This window comes from Penicillium alfredii (genome assembly GCF_028826965.1).
Source record: "Penicillium alfredii strain IBT 34128 chromosome Unknown utg000007l_segment0_segment0, whole genome shotgun sequence".
Lineage (NCBI taxonomy): Eukaryota > Fungi > Ascomycota > Eurotiomycetes > Eurotiales > Aspergillaceae > Penicillium > Penicillium alfredii.
In genome coordinates, this window is record NW_026622704.1 from 1,624,131 (window position 1) to 1,645,196 (window position 21,066).

The following is a 21,066-nucleotide window of genomic DNA, read 5'->3' on the forward strand; positions in this document are numbered from 1 at the left end:
AAGGTATACTTCTCTTAAGATACCAAGATACGGGGGTCTTTCTAGTTATACTAGAAGGCTAAGGGTCTCCTAGTATTAACGATATCTAGCCTCGTAACCGTACTATTGCCTTATTAGTTAGGCCTTATATAGGCTCGGGTCTATTAAGGTATCGAGGAATAGTTAAGGTGAGGGGTGCTTAGTGATAGAAATACCGAGGGTGCTTCACTACTAGAGGGGTTATCTTAAGAGGATCACAGTATAAACGAGATAATCTGAGTTAAACTTATAACTAAGGTTGATAACATAAGTTAAACGCGAAGAGCTAGATACATAGCAAATAAGCGTCCTTATATATCCTTCTCTTCCTGTCGGTATCTTGGTAGATAGTAGCATAGTAGCTATCAGTGACCATACTATCGTTGATCGTTCTACCATTTCCTGGTCACGTGACGCCAACACCCCTGTTAGTATAAATCGGTTGGCTCTGATGTTCCCATCCTGCAGGACGCCAAGGCGCTAACGTGGCTGGTCCGTAACAATTTAGTCTAACGAATATCGAATTCTAAGGTCTAATTTGTCTTTCGATTTACCTCCGAGGCCTACCGAAGCGATCTTGTGAACCTCGTAAATTATAGCAAGGATATTTTGTAGATAATTTAGGCTAGAATCTAGATTAGTGGCCGAATAAAAATAATAATTATAAATCGCGATAAAAACGTATCTCGGTAAGGTTATACTACGAACTCCTATTTTAATACTCTCGAAGAAGGTCTTTTACTAATATATAAACTATACTCGATATTCTAATAAGATAATACGAGGATTTATATAGTAGAAATCTCGTAAGAGTAGTTCGAAATTATAGGATTTAGGTGATCGATTAGCCTCCGTATTTATTTAACCTTAACCCTATCGAACTAGTATAGTAACTTCTAAAGATTAAAATTCTTTAATTATACTCTTAGCTAGGTAATAGAAGGTCTAAATTAGATTAGGAGGTCTTTAAAAAAGCTATATACAAAATATAGGAACTACTTAATTAAAATATTATTAATAGCTTAATTCGATCTGTGCCTCGTAGAATAGCTACTATACGCGTAGCGAAGGGTTGGTATACTAGATACTAACCTATTTTCTTTATATAGTTAGTATAAATTTATATTAATTAATATTAGGGGAGTTATTTAGTTTTTAATATAGTGGGGTAAATCTGAATTATAGAGTGTACCCAGACTTTTGGCCGCGTAGTGTACTATAGTGACATAGCAAAACTTTCAACACCTCAAAATTGACCCATATCCATACCGCCACACCGCCTACTATATGCATCTATCGAATATTTGATATTTACCCCTGAATTTTTATTATATTTATTATATTCTCTCTATATTATGGCCCCTCGATCAGAATTGACCCCTGCGCTTCGCGAGCGTATATGCGAACTCTCCTAAGTTGCTGGCTGGGGATATAAGCGTATATATAAGCGATACCCTTGGGTTTCGCTCTCTGGTATTCGATATACTATTAAAAAAGATCGAGAGCGGTTCAATGGTGTATCGAAGCCTCGTTCTGGCCGTCCGAAGAAGCTTAATGATACTGATCGAGAGTGAATTCTTAATATAATTTATGGTGACCCTAAAGTTACTCGCGAGGATTTGCTTACTGAGATTTCGTATAAAGTTTATAATTTATCTTTTTATATCTATTTTTTTTTATATCTATACTAATATTTTATTATTATTATTTTTTAGGTGAAATATGACTCGATTCGACGCCTTTTAAATACCGAAACCCTTTAAAAATAACGATATAGCTAGCAACCTTAATCGATAAATATACTCTAAAACGACTGAGATAAGCCTTTTAATATTGATACTTTTAGCTTATAGATTGGGCTTGTGTATATTAGTCTAATAAGTATATAGTCGAGCGAGGGATTAGTATTCGAAGAGAATAGACCTTTATTCGCCTAAAAGATCAGCCAAAAGAAGGCTAATATTAAGGATTACTATATCGCAGAAAATAGGTTAAATAGATATTTTAGGGTGCTTTTTCTGGTGCTTTAGAATGTACTGAATTAATCCTATTATTTGGAGATCTAAATTCAGAAAGAGGAGGTATAAATCGATTTATTATTAAGGATTTATATTGTCGAGTCCTACTAATTTTAATATCGAATGAGGATAGGATTTTTTAGTATGATAATGCTTCTATCTATACTGCAGTTATCGTACGCGAGGCTTTGTATAATATAGGGATCGAGGTAATAGAATAGCTACCTCATTCGCTAGATTTGAATCTAATTGAGAACCTCTAGGCCTTGCTAAAAGCGAAAATCTATGAGATTCGTTCTGATTTAGTATATATACCGAATAATAACGATACAAAGGCGATTTTGGTGGCTACAGCGAGAGAGGCATGGCAGCAGTTGGAATTAAGGTATTTAGTGTATCTCGCAGAGAGTATGCCTTATCGTGTTGAATGTTACGAACCCTGCAACCACCAATCGATCTGGCCCACATGGAGCGGCGCAACAGATCACCAGACAGAGATGATTAAGATCATCACGTGACCACATGCAGGTGGTAGAAGGGTATGCTGATCAAACGGTAGACGACGCCAAGGTCTCAACTACCACTATACCATCTACCAATCTACCAACCCAAGGACGGAGGATATAAGGACACTCGTTCACCAGGATGTACCTAGTTCTTTGTGATCAATCTTCATACCATTGTTACTTGAGTACCGTTCACAGTCTCGACTATAAAGCCAAAAACCTCAACGATCTTGGGAGCTTACTTAGTGATCTTTGATCCCTAAGTGACTGACTTGATCGGCGCCCTAACTGTCACACCCTGCAAGTACCCTAGAGACCCGAGTCCATCTAAGGCCCTGCGCGGCATTGGTACAGGTTGCGGACTATACTTGGGGCTCGCAGTATTCCAAGAGAAGTATCATCCTTTGAGGACCCTACTCACCGTGACCAGTTAGCGGTTCGTAACACATTGATCACCCTGTCAGTCGAAACTGTGAAGCAACGGTCATCATGTCTTCGCATGGCAGTAACCACAAAGGCAAGGCAGTCGAACCTGTGCCACCGAAAACCCAGACACGTCAACCCGACCCAGAATCGGAAGACGAAGACGAGAAAAGAATCAAGGAATTGGAAAGACAAATCAGCACCCTCATTAGCCAACTCACCATATTCGAACAAAAACACGACGGTGAAATCAAGAACCTTCACGACTCAGTCCAGCAAACCGATGTCCAACTCCAAGCTCCATCGCCAACGGCACCGCAGCTGCCCAAGGCAGAGAACTTCGATGGAACTCGCTCTAAGTTGCGAGGATTCCTCACACAAATGAACATGCACCTCGATGTCAACAGGCATCGATTGACGACTGAAGCGAGCAAAGTCATCTTCGTGTCAACCTATCTACGAGGACAAGCATGGGATTGGCTCGAACCATACGTCCGAGAATACTACGAAAAGGACAGCTCGGAATGGTCAAACACCGCACGAAACATTTTCAGCAGTTACGGCAATTTCAAGACTCATCTTGAAAAAACATTCGGCGACATCGACGCAAAGAAAACAGCTGAACGAAAACTCAGACGACTCCGACAGACGGGATCGGCATCAGCCTACACGGCCGAATTCATGCAGCAAGCAGCGATACTTGGATGGGATGATTACGCTCTGATTCCATACTACGACGAAGGATTGAAATCTCACGTCAAGGACGAAATCGCAAGACATGGAGACTTCGACACTATGGACGCGCTCATCGACTTCGCGGTCCGTATCGACAACAGATTCCACGACAGACAAATGCAGAAACGGGAGGTGGAAGGATGGAGACGAGGCAACGGTCGCCCATCTCATCAGCGGTTCCAACCTCAGCGGACGCAGCAGCCGCGCTCTAACGACCCATATGGCCCACGACCAATGGAACTCGACGCAGTAAGGCTTCCAGAGGAGGAGCAACGTCGACGCAAAGAAAACAACCTGTGCTTCAAGTGCGGAAAGCCAGGACATCGATCGAGAGAATGCAAGAAACGCAACGACAAACCGCATCAAATGCGAGCAACGAATGAAAGGCTCGACAGAGGAGCATACGATACCACCGGCATCGTGAAAGCCGAGAAACGAACCCAGCAGCTCTGCGCAACAAGAGAGCAAGGACGGGAAGGACCAGTGATTGTGGACGGCAGCAAGCCACCACCACCAAAGCAGAAAACACTACGAACACGAAACTTGGACAGTGAAATTAGCCAACTCCGAACGGCTCTGTCAGAAGTACACGATAAAATGACCTCACGAGAAGAAGGACTCAAGGAATGGACAAAGATCCTTGATCAACTGGCCGACCTACACCAGTTAGAGAAACAGCAGAGTGAAGAATTCCCAGAGATTGATTGGGAACGCATCGAGAGTCAAGGATGGACCCAGTACGGTCCCTGGAACGCCATCGACTCCCAGGACGAATGGAGTAACTTCCATGAGCGGGAAACAGGTATCCTGAAAACACCAATTGAGGTCCCAGGAACCCCGGAGATCCAAGAAACTCCACCCGAACTCCTAAGGACGACAACTCACCTGGAAACGCCTACGAGATCCCCCAGAAACAGTGAAAAGCAACCCGAACAGACTCAGAATGCCTTGAGTGACGAGGCAAAAGATCTTCAAGATGAGCCGGCTCAAGAAGAGCGATCCCAGAATGAACCTACGTGTCCATGTGAACATCCACGATGTTCTTGTCGAGGCTACGCACGACACCCAAAACACGACATCCGTGCGGTTCTAGGATGCTACGATCACGATTGCGCAACCCATCGACAAGGAAAATTGAATTATGGGATTGAACCACGACCATTACATTGGGAAAACCCGCCACAGTGGAAACCTGAATTTACAGGCACCTGGCGAGGAAACGAGAAACTGAAGAACCCACGACAGCTTGCAGCTACCCAATGGGGAGCCCACATGAAAGTTATGGTCAACATCGCGTACAAGGATACACGAGCAATGATCGATTCAGGGGCCTCAGGAAACTTTATGAGCCCACGATATTGCCAACAGAAGAACGTTCAAAGGAACGAGAAGAAAAATGTCTCACCCATCATTGGTCTCAACGGAGAGAGGCTAGGGCCAGGAATCACGCACGAGACGGGTCGACTCCCTATGGTCTTGGGAAACCATTTCGAAACCATTAACTTCGATATCACCAACCTTGGAGAGTACGACGTTGTGTTAGGAATTCCGTGGCTGCGACGACACAACCCAGCGATTGATTGGATGAAAGGAACAGTTGTCTTCGACAGATGCGAGTGTCGACAGACCAGTGAGACATGGACCGGACTCGCACGACAGCAACGAAAGGAACCTAGCCCCGGGGAGGCAGGTAGTCCTCGAGACTCTCATGAGGCGGGACTCACGAGAAGTACTCGGCCCAGAGGCGGGGCACAACACAAGACAATGGATGTCAGTGTTATCGCAACAATCGAACAGCGACCAGACATGACCAACGACGAATTGGAAGAGTACGTTATGGTCGAGCACGAATCGAGATCCCTCTGTGCCATCGCGGCAGGAGAAGAAGCACTAGTACCCGACGAGTATCAGGAGTACCAGGATGTGTTTACACCACCAGCGGAAGGAACATTGCCCGCACACGACTCATTTGATCATGAAATCAACGTTCAAGAAGGAAAAGAACCCAGATTCATGCCAATCTACCAGCTCTCGCAGAAAGAATCCGAGACGCTGAAGGAATACATCGACGAGAACCTACGCAAAGGTTACATCAGAAAATCGACATCACCAGCAGGATACCCTATCCTCTTTGTGCCAAAAAAGGACGGATCACTCCGACTTTGCGTGGACTACCGACAACTAAATTCGATAACCATCAAAGATCGACACCCGCTACCTTTGATCAGCGAGATCCAAGATCGGATCCAAGGCGCCAATTACTTCACGAAGTACGACATCACAAATGCCTACAATCGGCTACGGATCAAAGAAGGCCACGAATGGAAAACAGCATTTCGAACTAAGTTTGGACACTTCGAATACACTGTTATGCCTTTTGGACTCACCAACGCACCGGCATCGTTCCAGCGCTTCATTTTCAGCATACTGGAAGAATACCTCGACACTTTCGTGATAGCCTACTTGGACGATATCTTAGTATTCTCCAAAACAGAGGCCGAACACGTGGAACACAACAGAAAAGTGCTACAGAAGCTCAGAGAAGCTAAGGTCACACTGAAACCCAAGAAGTGTGAATTCCACGTCCAGGAAACAACGTTCCTAGGATACACCATCAGCCCACAAGGATTGGGGATGGAGGAAGAAAAAATCAAGGCTATTGTCGATTGGCCTACACCGCAAAGCACCAGAGACGTCCAAAGCTTCCTCGGATTGTGCAATTACTACCGAAAGCTTGTACCACAATACTCGAAGCATGCGGCAGGACTCTACCGATTCACCAAGAAGGGAGAAACATTCAATTGGGACGACACAGCAGAAGAAACATTCCAGAAACTTAAAGACCTGTATACCAAAGACAGGATCGTGAAGGTCTTCAACTACGAACAACCATGCATTTTGGAAACCGACGCATCAGATTATGCGCTAGGAGCACAGCTACTCCAACCCGACGAGGAAAACACGCTACGACCAGTTGCGTTCTGGTCCAGGAAAATGATTCCAGCAGAGCTCAACTATGACATCCACGACAAAGAATTACTGGCTATCGTGTCAGCATTCCAAGTCTGGAGAGCATACCTGGAAGGAGCAAAGCACACCGTGACAGTCAAAACGGACCATCACAACCTGACATTCTTCACAACAACGAAGAAACTCACTCGACGACAAGCCAGATGGGCTGAAACTCTTTCACAGTACGATTTCAGAATCGTACACTGCAAGGGAACCGAAAACGCAGTCGCCGATGCACTCAGCCGACGACCAGATTACGAGTTAGGAACCAAAGAAGCAGAACCTGCTATCCTGGCAACCAACGAACAGGGAGAAATCGTGTACAATCGACAGATACTCTCCGCAACAAGCGAACCCGAAGACGACGACTGGCTCGAGCAGATCCGCAGAGCCACCGTCGAAGACGAATCCATGCAGAAAATCTTGGCAACAGACCAACATGGCACCATGAGTGACGAAGGACTCGTCCTCATTCACGGATTAATCTATGTTCCACGACCATTGCAGAACAAGACTATCCTGAAACATCATGATTTACCCACACACGGACATCCAGGAATCGAAAAAACCATGGAACAGATTTCTCGCAATTACTACTTCCCGAACATGCACCGAAAAGTGAGAAACTACATCAGAAATTGCGACACGTGCCAACGAGACAAGACACCAAGACAACTTCCTCAAGGAGAAATGCAAATCCCGAACACACCAACACGACCATGGGAATGGATAACCATGGACTTCATCACGAAACTACCTGAGTCGGAAGGATGCGACATGATCATGGTCATAGTCGATCGACTCACGAAATACGCATACATGATTGCGACAACAGAGAACATCGACGCAAATCGCATGGCGAATATACTACTTCGTTACGTTTTTGCAAACCACGGAACACCGGACAAGATCACATCGGACCGAGACAAGTTGTTTACGTCCAATATGTGGCAATCATTTGCGGACCAAATGGGCATTGAGCATAGACTCTCTACCTCATATCATCCACAGACCAATGGACAGACTGAACGAGTCAACCAGACGTTGGAACAATACCTGAGACACCATGTGAACTACCAGCAGGACAACTGGGCAAGATTGTTGCCAATCGCACAATTCGCGTACAACAACGCGATGCACGCAACCACGAAGGAAACACCATTCTTCGCAAACTACGGGTATAATCCCAAGTTAATCGGGGAACCACGGAACAAACACAATGTGGCAGAATCAGCGCGATTACTAGCCACCGGAGTCAAACAGCTTCACACACAAATGGCTCGAGACATCGAATTCCTGAATCTACGCATGAAAATGCACTACGACCAACGCCATCGGGATGGTCCTGACTTAAAAAAAGGGGAGAAGGTCTACCTCCTACGACGAAACATCAAAACCAAACGACCAAGCGACAAGCTCGACCACAAGAAACTGGGACCATTCACGATCGAAGAAAAGACGGGACCAGTCAACTACCGACTGAAACTACCGGAGAGCATGGGGAGAATTCATCCAGTATTTCACATCTCATTGCTTGAACCCGCACCGAAAAACGCTGAACTCACTACCAATGTGGAAATCAAAGAAGAAACCGAAGGCGAATACGAAGTCGAAGCAATTGTGGACGATCGCTGGCACAATGGTCAACAACAACTTCTTGTGAAATGGAAAGGGTACCCCACCTCAGAAAACACATGGGAACCTATTGCGCACTTGGGGGGCTGCCACCGGATGGTTGAGCAGTACTACCTTGCGGCGAAAAGGACGCCCCAGCAGCGACAGCAGAGGAAGCGCCGGTGCCAGCGCTGTCCCAAAAAACCGAAGGGATCCGAACAATTTCATCCCACATCTGATCAAAATTCGGATTCTCAGCAGTAGCCGCCAACTGCTGGAGATCGAGAGCAGGGGATACAACCTGCTCTGGGGACGTTTGTTTTTCGTCCAGAATCGCCAACAATTCCGCATCATGCTCTGACATCTTGAAGCCCTTCTGCTTTAAGAAGGCCATTTGTTTCCGCAGACGACGTTGACGACTCATCGTCGCCTGATACTGCTTTTGCTTATCCAACACCTGTTGATGCAACGCTGCGAGACGATCTTGTAACTCGCCCAGCTCAGGCTCCAACAAATCCAACTCTGATTCACTCCTTTCAATATCCGCCGACAACTTCGACTCGGCACGAGACAGCAGGTCCCATTCCACGCCAGTATGGAATTCCCTCTTGCAGGAACGACCAGCACGAGTACACGACGCACACTTTGAATACCTTCGGGAACGATCCATCACGCAATCTTCGCCAGATTCGGCACAATGAGAACACGAGACAGAAGCAACGAAACCGTTGTCCGAAATATAATTCGACTGACGAATACGACCAGCGACTTGATCCCGCAACGACGGAAGCTTGGGGGTACTCTCAATAACTGCGTCAGCCTTTCGTTTAGGCATTGCGAACGAAGGACATACCGAAGGAAGAAGACACCACCTAGGGATAGACAGGTTATAAGGGATTCGAGGGCGAAACCCGAGAAGAGGGGGAGGTGATGTTACGAACCCTGCAACCACCAATCGATCTGGCCCACATGGAGCGGCGCAACAGATCACCAGACAGAGATGATTAAGATCATCACGTGACCACATGCAGGTGGTAGAAGGGTATGCTGATCAAACGGTAGACGACGCCAAGGTCTCAACTACCACTATACCATCTACCAATCTACCAACCCAAGGACGGAGGATATAAGGACACTCGTTCACCAGGATGTACCTAGTTCTTTGTGATCAATCTTCATACCATTGTTACTTGAGTACCGTTCACAGTCTCGACTATAAAGCCAAAAACCTCAACGATCTTGGGAGCTTACTTAGTGATCTTTGATCCCTAAGTGACTGACTTGATCGGCGCCCTAACTGTCACACCCTGCAAGTACCCTAGAGACCCGAGTCCATCTAAGGCCCTGCGCGGCATTGGTACAGGTTGCGGACTATACTTGGGGCTCGCAGTATTCCAAGAGAAGTATCATCCTTTGAGGACCCTACTCACCGTGACCAGTTAGCGGTTCGTAACATTGAAGCAATTATAGAGAGTCAGGGTTGGTATACAGCATATTAATCAAATTCATCCCTTTTTTTGGATATATTTTTGATATTTTCTGCTGGCAGAATATTATATAATAATAGGGGTGTGGGGCGGGGGTGTTGAAAGTTTTGCTGTGTCACTGTAACTGGCCGGCGTGTGGCTTAAGTACGGCTGAGCGGACGGGAAGCCCTGTTCTCCATATCGGATGGACAGAATGCTTCCGCAAATTACGCTTTTTGGACTAGTCTCCACTATTTGGGTTTAGCGTTCCTTGTTCTCTACGCCCCGCCGTGCGTGGTTCTATAAAGTCCCCCTTCCCCCCCCAATGAGTTTTGATTTTCTTTTGCCCCATCCACTCTCCCGCCTCCCCTTTTTTGCTGCGCCCTTGCTGTCCATAAGGCATTTTTTGCTATTGATCCGTTTCGCCGAACTCTACCACTCTCGTCTCGAGCGATCTCTCGCCCTCCCACCGGTCGCTCTCGCCGACCACCCTCCTTTGCGCTGTCTGTATCCCATAAGGCATTTCTGCTATTGATTCGTATCGTTGAATCCTCCCCACTCTCATTTTGGGTGCTCCTCTCGCCCCCTCGCCCTCGCCCTCGCCAACCACAGTGACTACAGCGACCACAGCCGCTGGTGATCACTCCCTATCTTGTCTCGCCTAGCCCCTTCGGGGTGTCGGTCAAAATGTCGCATCTTCCTCCTTGACCAGTGACGCTTGCCAGCGGTCCGTTCACATACCGGCCGGTCGCTAGTCGCCCTGCGTATGTTGGATTCATCCATCTTCTTGCAGATCTTTCGGGCCACGTCGGTCGCTCTTGTGTGCTAAGGTTCGATTCTGTCTTGGGAGTCTAGTGATAGCGCAAAAATAACGCTGGCACTTGCTCATATTTTTTTTTCTTTTTCTTTTTTTCTTTTTTTTTTTGGTTTAGAATCGACGCAGGTTTGACGACTTGAGCCTATGTGATCTTCCGGGCTGCCTCTGTGATCTCTATCCAACACCAGCTACCTTCCTGGCCTACGATGTTCTACACCCAAGCAAAGCAAAGCGACCCTTCCGTTCCCGATAATCGCCCGAGATGACGATGCGCATTTCGAAAGATATGGGTAGCTTCCAGGTTTCCACCGGTTGTATCTCGGACCTCTGTTGCCCACACTGCCTGCTGCGTGACCCTTTACCGTTGAGACATTTACAACCAATCAACCGCTGTTATTGGTGGCACTTTGGAACCGAAGTTCCGTTGCCTACGCGATCGATTGGTGCCGAGGACAGAAAAGTGGATTGCAAAGCAGGTTCCACTCTCCCGGCATGCGTCTCGTTGGAGATCACATAGGTCACCAGGGGCTTTCTTCGTTACACTGGCCACTTTTTCTTGTCTCATATTCTACCCTGGGTGCAGGGACGATTGGCTTGGAGTGCTCAGTTGTCAGTAAAGGAGAAACTAGGCGCAGCTGACGTGTAGGAACGGAGTGGTTCATTAATAGAAACTTTTTTGTGTGGAGCTATTCCTGGACCGATTGGACGACTAAGTCTGTGAACTATACGGCAGTCCCTGCTCATCTAAGACATTGAGCAGGTGATTAGTAGGTGGCCTTGTCTAGAAAAGATTCCGGCGTTGGAAGTCAAGGGGCGAATCTGCCTCAGTGCGCAGTCGATCAGGTACTTTCTCTCTACCTGATAAGTTATAAAGTCCTCCATCTTCCGCGTCCCTTTTATGTCAACATTATCTGAATTCAATTCCCGGCATTGTCATCTATCAAGATATCTGTCCCTGTTTCTGTAAATCGCAATGGAATCTCACGCAAACCAAGTTCGCGGATCCTTCGGTAAGGCGCCTACGAAAGCATATACTATTTCGCTAACCACATTCATGATAAAGCATCGCCTCCCACCAAGCACTTGACGTGGCTTCCACCCATCGTATACGACCCCAGGGATTATTTCGGGGGGGGGGGACGATGGTCACCCCCATTAAGGTTGAAGACACTCCTCCGCCTGCCTTAATTCCTCATGTCAGCGCGACCTATATCTATGAAGATTATGGTTTTAACAACATCGGACATATCAGCTCTGATGCAGAGACCGAAATCTTCTGGGATGCCTTTTTGGATGAAAGCTTTTCTCACGGAAACGATGTACATATTGCCTCAGGCTCTGCCTCTGCGCAACGCGATCCAACACGCAGTCACACGGAGGCGCTTCATGATGTCGGAAACCCAACCGTGTCTCAGGTGGATGGTCAAGTACAAGGAGCAGTAGATAGCTCTTCATATGAGTCCGATCCTTGCTCTGGCCGGGTAGATGGGGCATCTATCGGACACTATTGCCTCGGATGATGAGTCTCAAGACATCGGAGAATCCGAAGCACAATGGATGCATGTGGAGTTTCAACCAGCACAAGGAACCAAGCACTCTTCCTTCGTTTCTGACTTTGTTCCGATCGATGACAGCTGGGAGCGCGCTGTCGATGGTAGATGCCTTTCTTTGCAACCCTGTTCCGGCCGATGTCATTTGGGACGACGGTTAAGATTCGCAAGCAGGTAAGTCTTATGTTGCTTTTCTCTTATCCGTTCCCGACTAAAAACGAGCAGTCCCCACAGGAGACGACGAAGAGAGCTGTGGTAAAGCCCAAACTCCGGTTCCTTCATTTGACACCTCCGATTGCAATGGTCGAGCTTTCCCATTGCCCAGCGACCTCAGCAGGCCTAAAAGCAGGTCAGAAGTCTACCATAGAGCATCACAAACGACTGCTTCCTGTGTCACGGCACCAGCGAAACGAAAATTTTCGCACAGGCGAGGTTTGACAGGCGGATCAAGGCGGTCGAAGCGTTTAGATACCAGATTGCGACGCTCGAGTCGTTTGGCTAGGAAGACTAGAGGCGTTTGAGATGGCCAATATCCATCGGCTCTTTCTATAGTGCAGGTTCGCCTTTATAACTATCTCTGGAATCGAGGTGCCCTTCAATTAGGCCCCTCGAGCCCTTAGACAGCCTATTCCGACCTTGGAAACGCTTCTACATCCCTTTCCCGCCCTCCCCGACCCCAACCGCGGTACGCTACGGCCAGGGCCGGATATAGAGGTCATTACACCTACGCGCCCTCTAGCGCCGGCCGACTCCAACTTCACTCGGCCATAGGAGCCCCCTTCTCCTTCTAACTTTTATATAGTAAAGAGAAATACTAGCCCTAGGCGCCTACCCCTAGCTCTAAAATGTCCTGCTATAAACAATAGTGTTGCCTCTTGTAGGACCACGTACCTATCTCACGTCTCAGCTAGACCTTGAAAACTTGTTGAATAGTAGATATAGTCCGAAGGGCAAGCTTACGCAACGTGTGTCGCCTCAGTTACGGTCTTCTCTTTTGCTAGTAATATCGTAAGAGGCCAGTGCAAGCGAAGAGGATATAAGTATAGCGCTGTGTTCCTGGGAATTGAAAAAATCATTCTATTCAGACCATCCCAACATCGATAAGTCCGCTGTATTATATACTATGCCGAGGAAGAGACGTCCCCAGCCGCCGACCCCGTAAATAAAGAAGAAGTGTTAACCGACGATGAAACCGAAGCCAGCAAGCGGTAGGTCTCACGTAGCAAAGTGGGTTTTGTCCCCTCGGACCCTGCATTGTCTCGACCGAAGAGATCCCAAACCCTGCTGTTTTGCAGCTGCAAACGTTACTCAACGGCAAGACCATGCAAAATGGATCTGCCGATGGCATGATTTTTAGCGTATCTGAGATTGTATCTTATGTATCACAGGTTTGTTTTCAAGTTCATGTTCAGTTCGAGTATTTTGGTCTGACAATAACAGGGACACATGTCGTTACCAGGAACAGTCATCATCACCGGGACGCTGTGTAGAATTGGCGTTTCGCAGAAACCCCCTCGGTTCCTTCAGCCAGGTGACGACCTTAAGATTCATATCAGCCATAGACTAGGCACATAGATTTGCCCTATAGCAAGAGATTAAGTCATAGTAATAGTCCCAACTGGATTTTCCGTGTCTCATTCTTGTGTCTTCAAAGAAAGAAAACCAAAACAACCTTGGATCCATATATCTCAGTAATTCAAGTACTGATCGAACCCCATGGGCGACCTACAGTCACTCAGACTTCTCATATGACCCGACTTGAAATAGCAATCCACGTACTTGAAATTTGCGTCGTTAGATAGAGATGGACCATGAACCAGTACCTGTAGCTTCGCAAACGTCCAATCAAGGGTCTGGTAGCGTCCAGCTACCCGTTTCCCGGAGAGGACAACACGGCTTTACGCGAAGACCCAAGGTAGCTCGCAAGGCGCGTCGTAGAGAGAATGGATGGAGTTTGTAACACCAATCACAGTATCTCAGACCACTGTCTTTTTCGAGTCGGGACATCAAGGAATGTATACGCGTTGGCCACTCAAACAGACCACAACCTGGGTGTTGACAAAGTCGTGGTTTATGGGAACCAAGCACGGATTTCACACAAGCCAAAGGGTATTTGCAACTAAATGAGAAGCAAATCAGGTCTGTGACACATAGAGATCCGATTATCATCATCATGATCTCTGGCGGAAGAACCTGAAAACCGCGGGATGGCGGTGGCGGGGGTTTTTTCAGCTTTCGAAGCAAACCTTTCATCTTGTCAGACCTTGAGGATTTATGTGAAATATTCATGGGGACATGGGCCTTGGATAACCAGCCAACAAAATAATTCTTGGAGACGGGCTAAGCTCTATCTGTACACCCTTGACGTTGAGGACCGTCATAAACTAGATAAAATGAATCCATGGATGCACACCGTATTTGGAACATGGTTTCCATGCCGCAGCCAAATGTGAGTAGAAACAGTAATACTTTTTGTTTCCAAACTGCTTCAGTTCGAGTTGACTGTCTATTGATACAAGGACCACACTGTGTCTACCACTGACAGGTATTTACAGTGAATGCATCTATAATAATTGTCTCAATTGTCTCTCAGTTTCTGATCGGTTCGGGCCGATGCATTCCAATCTATGGGCTCCGGGTTCCTTCCATCATCATGTGCTCTTTCTTTCCTGACCTCGGGCTCGTTGCGGTTGACAACTAATTCCCCAGCAACCAGTCTATCTGTTCCTTCCTCAAGGATGTGTAGGTTCCCGTATTTGACCCTCTCTGTAGCCATGTAGACCTCTCTTCTTTTCCTTTTCTCTCCAGTACGCATTTCCCTATCCCCTTGTTTTGATACTGCTAACATGGTTGTTTGGACAAGTTTTCAGCATTACGCCACGGTTATCGGCAGCATAACTGCGGTTCTCGCGAACTGGCGAGCTGGCCGCGCTTTCGAACGGTGGTCCATTGGGAATCGGGTACGACAACTTCCCCTAGGCGTCGCCCTAGCCCACCTACCCTTTCACCTCGACCACTTGCCTCGACGCGGCGGTGGCGCAGATCAACAGCCCTGGATCGCCATTGAATGGACAGACTGGTGGTTCACCAGGGTGATCGCACTCCGGAATGGCGACCCGGAACCTCCTGAGCCGCAGTTCACCGAAATCACAATCGAGGTTCCAAGTCCCACCTTGTGGGTTCAGGGGAATCAAGGTGCTGTTGGGGGGCAGCATTCGACTTGAGGACCTGAACGAGTAGGGGGATGAAGAGCTGGGATGTGACTGCTGGTAGCCGTCGGCGGCTGAATTTTGTTTCTTGCTGTGTGTGTACGTTACAGGGTCTTGGGTACTCACTTCGTAGAGTAGATAGGGCAGGGGCCGGCGGAGGAGGGGATGAGGGCCAGAGGGGGCACCGGCGACGAGCTCACCCTTCTACGCAGGGTCGGTGACTAGTAGCCTTCGGGTGAAGCTAAGATGAGCTCACATGTATTTAATTTTAGCAGAGACCACGTTGCTTCGGATGCTTTTTTTTTATCTGAAAATCTTGTCCATTCGTTTCGTTAACTGTTTCCAAATGAAGAGATTGTTCGGATCGGAGATCCTGCTGCAAGTAACGAGTCGACCTCCCAAACAACCAACTCCATTCCTTGTCCTCCACTCTCAGGATCACTTGGTCCACTTTTTTGAGATGCAGCCAGTTGGGACCGTATCCTACGGGATACCTCATATTTAGCTGTGTTGGTGCTCTCCACTTCAAGACAAAAATATACTTCGGGGCAAAATTGCCCTTGCTCTAAACATGGGAATCCACACAAAGCTAGAGAACCCCCCTTATCTAACTCTATGTAGTAGTTGTTGTCCAAAATCAGTCCGATATCTCTGCGTTAACGCATGGATACGGCGTTCTATATCTTCGATTACGCGGCCGCCTCCCTTGCAAATGACCTCGACGCACCCACCACACACCACACAGGGCGTTAAATAACGTACAGCTCTGACTTGTATCATCACTATCCAGATGAGATCTATGTATGTGCTACGTGGAAGCACCCAACGATATAATTAAAGGAAATCAGCAGTCAACTCCTGCTCCAGAACAGCCATCCTTCCCGGTCAGCCTGTCCCCCTATCCCAACCAAGTCCTCTATAGACCGAGCATCAAGAGCATTCTCGAACGCGTCAAAGTTCACACCCTCGATCTCCCCATCAGAGCCGTTTCTGAACAAGGCAGGGAAAAGCAAACCAACCCCAGCCATCTCATACTTTTCGAATCCCTCCATCGCTAAATCCTCCTTGAGTGCTTGCTCATCATCCCCCTTAACGTCTGAACGAGGCAGTACGATGGCAAATCCACCGCCACCGGCGCCAGTAAGCTTTGCCTAGCCGATATGTGTAATCGCTGCGAGCTTGTAGACGTGGTCAAGGAGAGGGTGCGAGGCACCGAGCCTAATAAGGAGCTTCTAGCTGTCGTAGAGTAGGCCCCCGAGATTCTCTATATCAGCCTATCTATTATAGCTGTCGCTAAAGTAGTCTGGGGAAGAGCTAGAGAAGACTTAAAATGCCTTTTCGGTAAGCTAGCCGATTTAATCTATAGTCTACTCAAACAATCTAGGTTGTTCGATCTTTAGCCTACAAACTTTCTCGACCTAGTCGGCTATTGTACGCGGCTATTTAGTATAAACAAGAAGAAGGCGCAGACTCAGGAAGTGATCGATCGGGGTAACGGATAATAGCTTATACCCATCTCCACCGGCCGCCATGTTCTTAGAGAAGAGCACAGCTTTACCCTAGCACAAGATAGTATTATCAACCCCGCTTAGGTCTCCGTAAATATAGAGCTCTCCAGTATATACCCAGTTATTAATACGATCTAATTACTACTCGGCTTCTTCGATAGATTAGTCTAGATATAGCCTTAAGATAGCCTGTATTTAAACGAGTAGTACCGTACTCTACTGTACTCAAGCAGACACTAATACTAGCGCTACTACCTAGGCCAGCGCTAGCTAGGATAGTCGACCGAAGCGTATGCACGAATCCGGGGCTTTCTAGGGAGCTAAAGGAGAGGAAGAGGTAGAGAAAGGTAGTGGCAGAACCTCTATAGATCTTACGCTCCTTTTCAGGGAGATTTAGGGAGACAAGGTATACATACGGCTTAATAGCGGCCAGTAGGGTCTTATCTAGAGAGTTAATGTATAAGTTATGAAGCTTCCGGTTAGGTGCCTATTAGAACGCCTCCTAGGGCAAGCTATTGATATCCTAGGTGTAGTGCATTCCGATGTCTTTAAAGTTAAGAGTGACGGTTCGCTCGCATTTAGAGAGGATCTTGACGCTGAGGTAAGATCTAAGCGAGATAGCGGCGGAGATGACTGGCTTGCCATACACGGCAGCATATTCACCAAGAACAATGACTTTTCCTGGTGCAGAAACCATGAAGGAGGGCCCAATGGCCGATGAATGTGTGTTATCCATTGACTGACAAGAAAATAGGGATGATTTTGGGCCGAATAGTGAGAAATGGAAGTAAGTAGACCAGGATTTTCTTTTTTTTTTTTTTTTTTTTTGGTATTACTCGTCCATCGCCGCACGGCAGAAAATAGCCATACCTTTCAGCAGGCCAGAAGCTTAGCCAATTCATTGCGACTGATCTCAACAGTTACTAGTAGTATACCGTATACGATATAGAGAACGTGCGATGGTGCCTTCCAGGGATCATACCGGACTAGAGCTTGTTCAGTGAGCTGGCTATATAATTTCTCTGCTCTAAGTGTCCTCGTGAAAACCCTGTTAGATAAAATCAACTATATACCTCTATAGATCTAAATGTAGATACTCTGGTATTACCCGATTGGGTAATCCAAGAGCAGGAGATCACGTATATAGGGACGCCGAGTTTTCCCGCTCTCCCGTTATAGTATTTACCATCGATACCCAAACTCCCGCCTAAATCGGCCTAACTCTGATAAATAACGGGTTATTGGAATATAGGTAATTACATCGGAACCGCGCTGATTAATTGAGGATTGAAAGCGTCGCCGAATTTCTTCAACATCCTCGAGACTCTCCTAAGGTCCTCTAAACCCCATCGGTAGAATAAGCGCTTCGCAGATCCCTACCCCGGCCTACACGCTCGTAGAATCTATACTATCCCGCCGCTTCGGTAGAGAGACGGTGAACTACTTCTCTAGTATATACTACGGGGGAACCTAGGAGGTGAGTACGCAAGACTAAACATCGCTAGGCTCTCTATTAAACCGATTGTTATTTCTACGTAGCAACTATCTATTCCTATTAACCGCCCTAAAGCACCTAAGCACCCGTTTTATACTCTTGAATAACCTCGCCCCGTTGACCCCCTCCCCGGCTGGGCTGTATTATGCTAAATATGACGAAGTGCGTAAGCTCGTCCTGTAGGACGTCTATGACTAGTCGGAAGAAGACATAATTAAGAACTTCGACTTGCGTAAACCGTACCCGAATCTGATTTTCCTCGGTCTAGATGAGAGTCGTAAGGAGGGCGGTTTAGCGTGGAAGATTTACTCCGGAACGCCCTATTTCGCCCTCGATATTACGCCTAAGGGCCCCTAGGAGCAGCAGACAGCTTCTAGCGAAGTAATTAAGGCAATGGAAGAGAAGGGGCTTTTATTCTTCTAGACTTACGTCGTGATGACTTTCTCGTCGGACAAAGGTATGTTGGGCCGAGGCTGATCAATTCTCGCCGAGGATCAAAGTTTTGCGTTTATGTTTTCCTGCCACCCCGATCATAATATCAAGACTAGTTTGAGAATATAGATTCAAATATCATACGACCCTACAATCATTATCAAATCGTCAAACCGCGTAGGAAAGATATCTTTAGCCAAAGAAAAAGGAAAGAAAAAATAGAACCGATTGAGACAGCTTGGTCACCTGCCAACCCTTGGGATTAAGCGCCTAATATTTTTTATGCACCGCTCGGGCCGTCCGAGACCCATGGTTTTGAAGGACATGGTTTTCCAAGCCACGGGAAACCATGGAGGGTGGGGAGTAGCTAGGTATTTATACCTACAGGCTGATAACATCCTCAAAAATATCTCATTTCCATTCAAGCAGCTATATTGAGAATTCTATCTCGCGTTGCCCAGAAGCTCGGCCTTGTGACAGTTCACGTCACCGTCATCCGTAAACGCCGGGACACACTACAGGTCATTGAATCTACCTTTCCATATAACACAGATGTTGACGTATGTTATTAATGGCCCCACTGAGAAAGCTGTGATTGACATAGATCCCTAGGTTGATGTCCATCTTTCTTTCCCACCGCATGAGCAGGAAAACCATGGCATATTAGAGAAGGAGGTTAGCTAAATGGCCCATGTTGAATGGACCATGGAAGCCATATTCTGGTTTTTTGTTTTTGTTTTTGTTTTTGTTTTTGTTTTTTTCTTTTTCTGGAATAGGATCTGCGTGATTTGATCAATGTAATCACTCTGTTATTGAAATTTTTTTTTTTTAAAAAAAAACTATATATACATATATATATATATATATATATATATATATTTATTTATTTTCTCAGAATAAACTCTAAGATTGAACGCATTATTGGGCGTGGGATAGACACGAAAAGCCCTGTCTTGCGAAAGGAGAAATCACAGGCCATAGTATTTCGTGGGATTGTTATTCCCTCAAGAAAAAGTCTGTCTTACGGAAGAAGGGATCGTGGGCCAGTGCATATCGTGGGATAGGCGCCGTAGGCCGTGTCATGTCGTGGAGATGGGATCTGCCATACGATAAGCCATGTATTAGGATAAATAACGCCTTGGGAATAAAAAAAATCATGGGTCAAGTTCTGCCCCACGATAAGCCCGGTGGGAGCAAAATCGTGTCCCAATACATATCGTGAGATGAGCTTTGTCATACGATAAAGCCCCGACTTTCGAGACAACATGTCAGCTGATAGGTTTATCGTGGGAAAAGGCCTGCCATAGGATGGCCACCATCCTATGATAGCGAAAATCATGGGCCAGATGAAAAACCATGGCCTTCATAGAAATGGTGGTCTATGCCTTCTCTACCCCTTTGTCATCATTCCCTTTCCATCGTCCACCTTCTATAAACTTATTTGCAGCATCGGCCTTCCATAAGCATTTAAGAGAATATTTCGATGCATCATGACTACCTCCGATTTGCATATTTCACGCCAATTGCAAGAAGCCCATATAGGCTCGGTGAGAGTGGAGCAACTCGACCAGCTATTCTACGACGACATTAATTTATATGGCCCACGGACTTTGAAACAATCGAGGATTGACCACCTCATTCATCGGTTCGAACATGAGGGGTGTCGTCGACTCGATTCACTGACCTGGATCCTGTGTGAAATTTCGAGTTTATAGGTGACCAGGTGATCAGGTGGAAAATCCACTTGGTCACCTAGTCACCTAGGACTAGTTTCTACTAGTAGTTACTTAGAGATACTAGGTATTACTTGGAATTACTTATATCTACTTAGTATTACTAGGATATTACTAGGATATTTTTACTATATATTATAAGGCTATAAAGGCTATACTAGATAAATTACTAGACCTTGACAAACAAGGACCCATGGGATATAGTTTTTGTCCATTTCCCATGGGAATCCCATAAATTTCCTATGCTAGCATAAATCCTTCGACTTTACCTATTTAAGTTATCATAAAATCATTTATTCATTAGTGTTATAAACTAGTTATTTATCCTGTCTACTAGGGTTTTACGTCTTACAAGAGCTCTAATACCCCAGGAATAGAAGGATTTCCAGATTAGATCTTTCCTAAGGTTAGAACAAATAAAAATTTATTACTTTAGATATTGTAGTGGGGGATCAGCTGATTCTGATGTGACGCCTGACAAATAAGGCTTCAAAACTTCTGTACAATAGATTTGGCTTCGGCCAGCATTA

General features: G+C 46.3%; 5 protein-coding genes across 5 annotated transcripts; 3 read left to right on the forward strand and 2 right to left on the reverse strand.

Moving 5' to 3' along the window:
• Positions 1 to 3,760: 3,760 nt before the first annotated feature.
• On the forward strand, positions 3,761 to 4,793 carry NUU61_005263 (zinc finger CCHC domain-containing protein; the record flags this gene model as incomplete). The annotated part of the gene is made up of 2 exons (XM_056655845.1): positions 3,761 to 4,278; positions 4,661 to 4,793. The coding sequence occupies 2 exons, from the start codon at positions 3,761 to 3,763 to the stop codon at positions 4,791 to 4,793; spliced, it is 651 nt and encodes a 216-aa protein (XP_056511458.1).
• Positions 4,794 to 12,297: 7,504 nt separating this feature from the next.
• Positions 12,298 to 12,597, forward strand: NUU61_005264 (uncharacterized protein; the record flags this gene model as incomplete). Its single annotated transcript, XM_056655846.1, has 2 exons — positions 12,298 to 12,333; positions 12,385 to 12,597. The coding sequence occupies 2 exons, from the start codon at positions 12,298 to 12,300 to the stop codon at positions 12,595 to 12,597; spliced, it is 249 nt and encodes an 82-aa protein (XP_056511459.1).
• A 2,408-nt stretch (positions 12,598 to 15,005) lies between these two features.
• Positions 15,006 to 15,383, forward strand: NUU61_005265 (uncharacterized protein; the record flags this gene model as incomplete). Its single annotated transcript, XM_056655847.1, has 1 exon — positions 15,006 to 15,383. One exon carries the CDS (start codon positions 15,006 to 15,008, stop codon positions 15,381 to 15,383), a length of 378 nt encoding a protein of 125 aa, XP_056511460.1.
• Positions 15,384 to 16,219: 836 nt separating this feature from the next.
• On the reverse strand, positions 16,220 to 16,900 carry NUU61_005266 (uncharacterized protein; the record flags this gene model as incomplete). The annotated part of the gene is made up of 2 exons (XM_056655848.1): positions 16,220 to 16,519; positions 16,823 to 16,900. 2 exons carry the CDS (start codon positions 16,898 to 16,900, stop codon positions 16,220 to 16,222), a joined length of 378 nt encoding a protein of 125 aa, XP_056511461.1.
• Positions 16,901 to 17,000: 100 nt separating this feature from the next.
• NUU61_005267 (mevalonate kinase like protein) lies at positions 17,001 to 17,612 on the reverse strand (the record flags this gene model as incomplete). The annotated part of the gene is made up of 2 exons (XM_056655849.1): positions 17,001 to 17,363; positions 17,442 to 17,612. The coding sequence occupies 2 exons, from the start codon at positions 17,610 to 17,612 to the stop codon at positions 17,001 to 17,003; spliced, it is 534 nt and encodes a 177-aa protein (XP_056511462.1).
• Between the last annotated feature and the right edge of the window lie 3,454 nt (positions 17,613 to 21,066).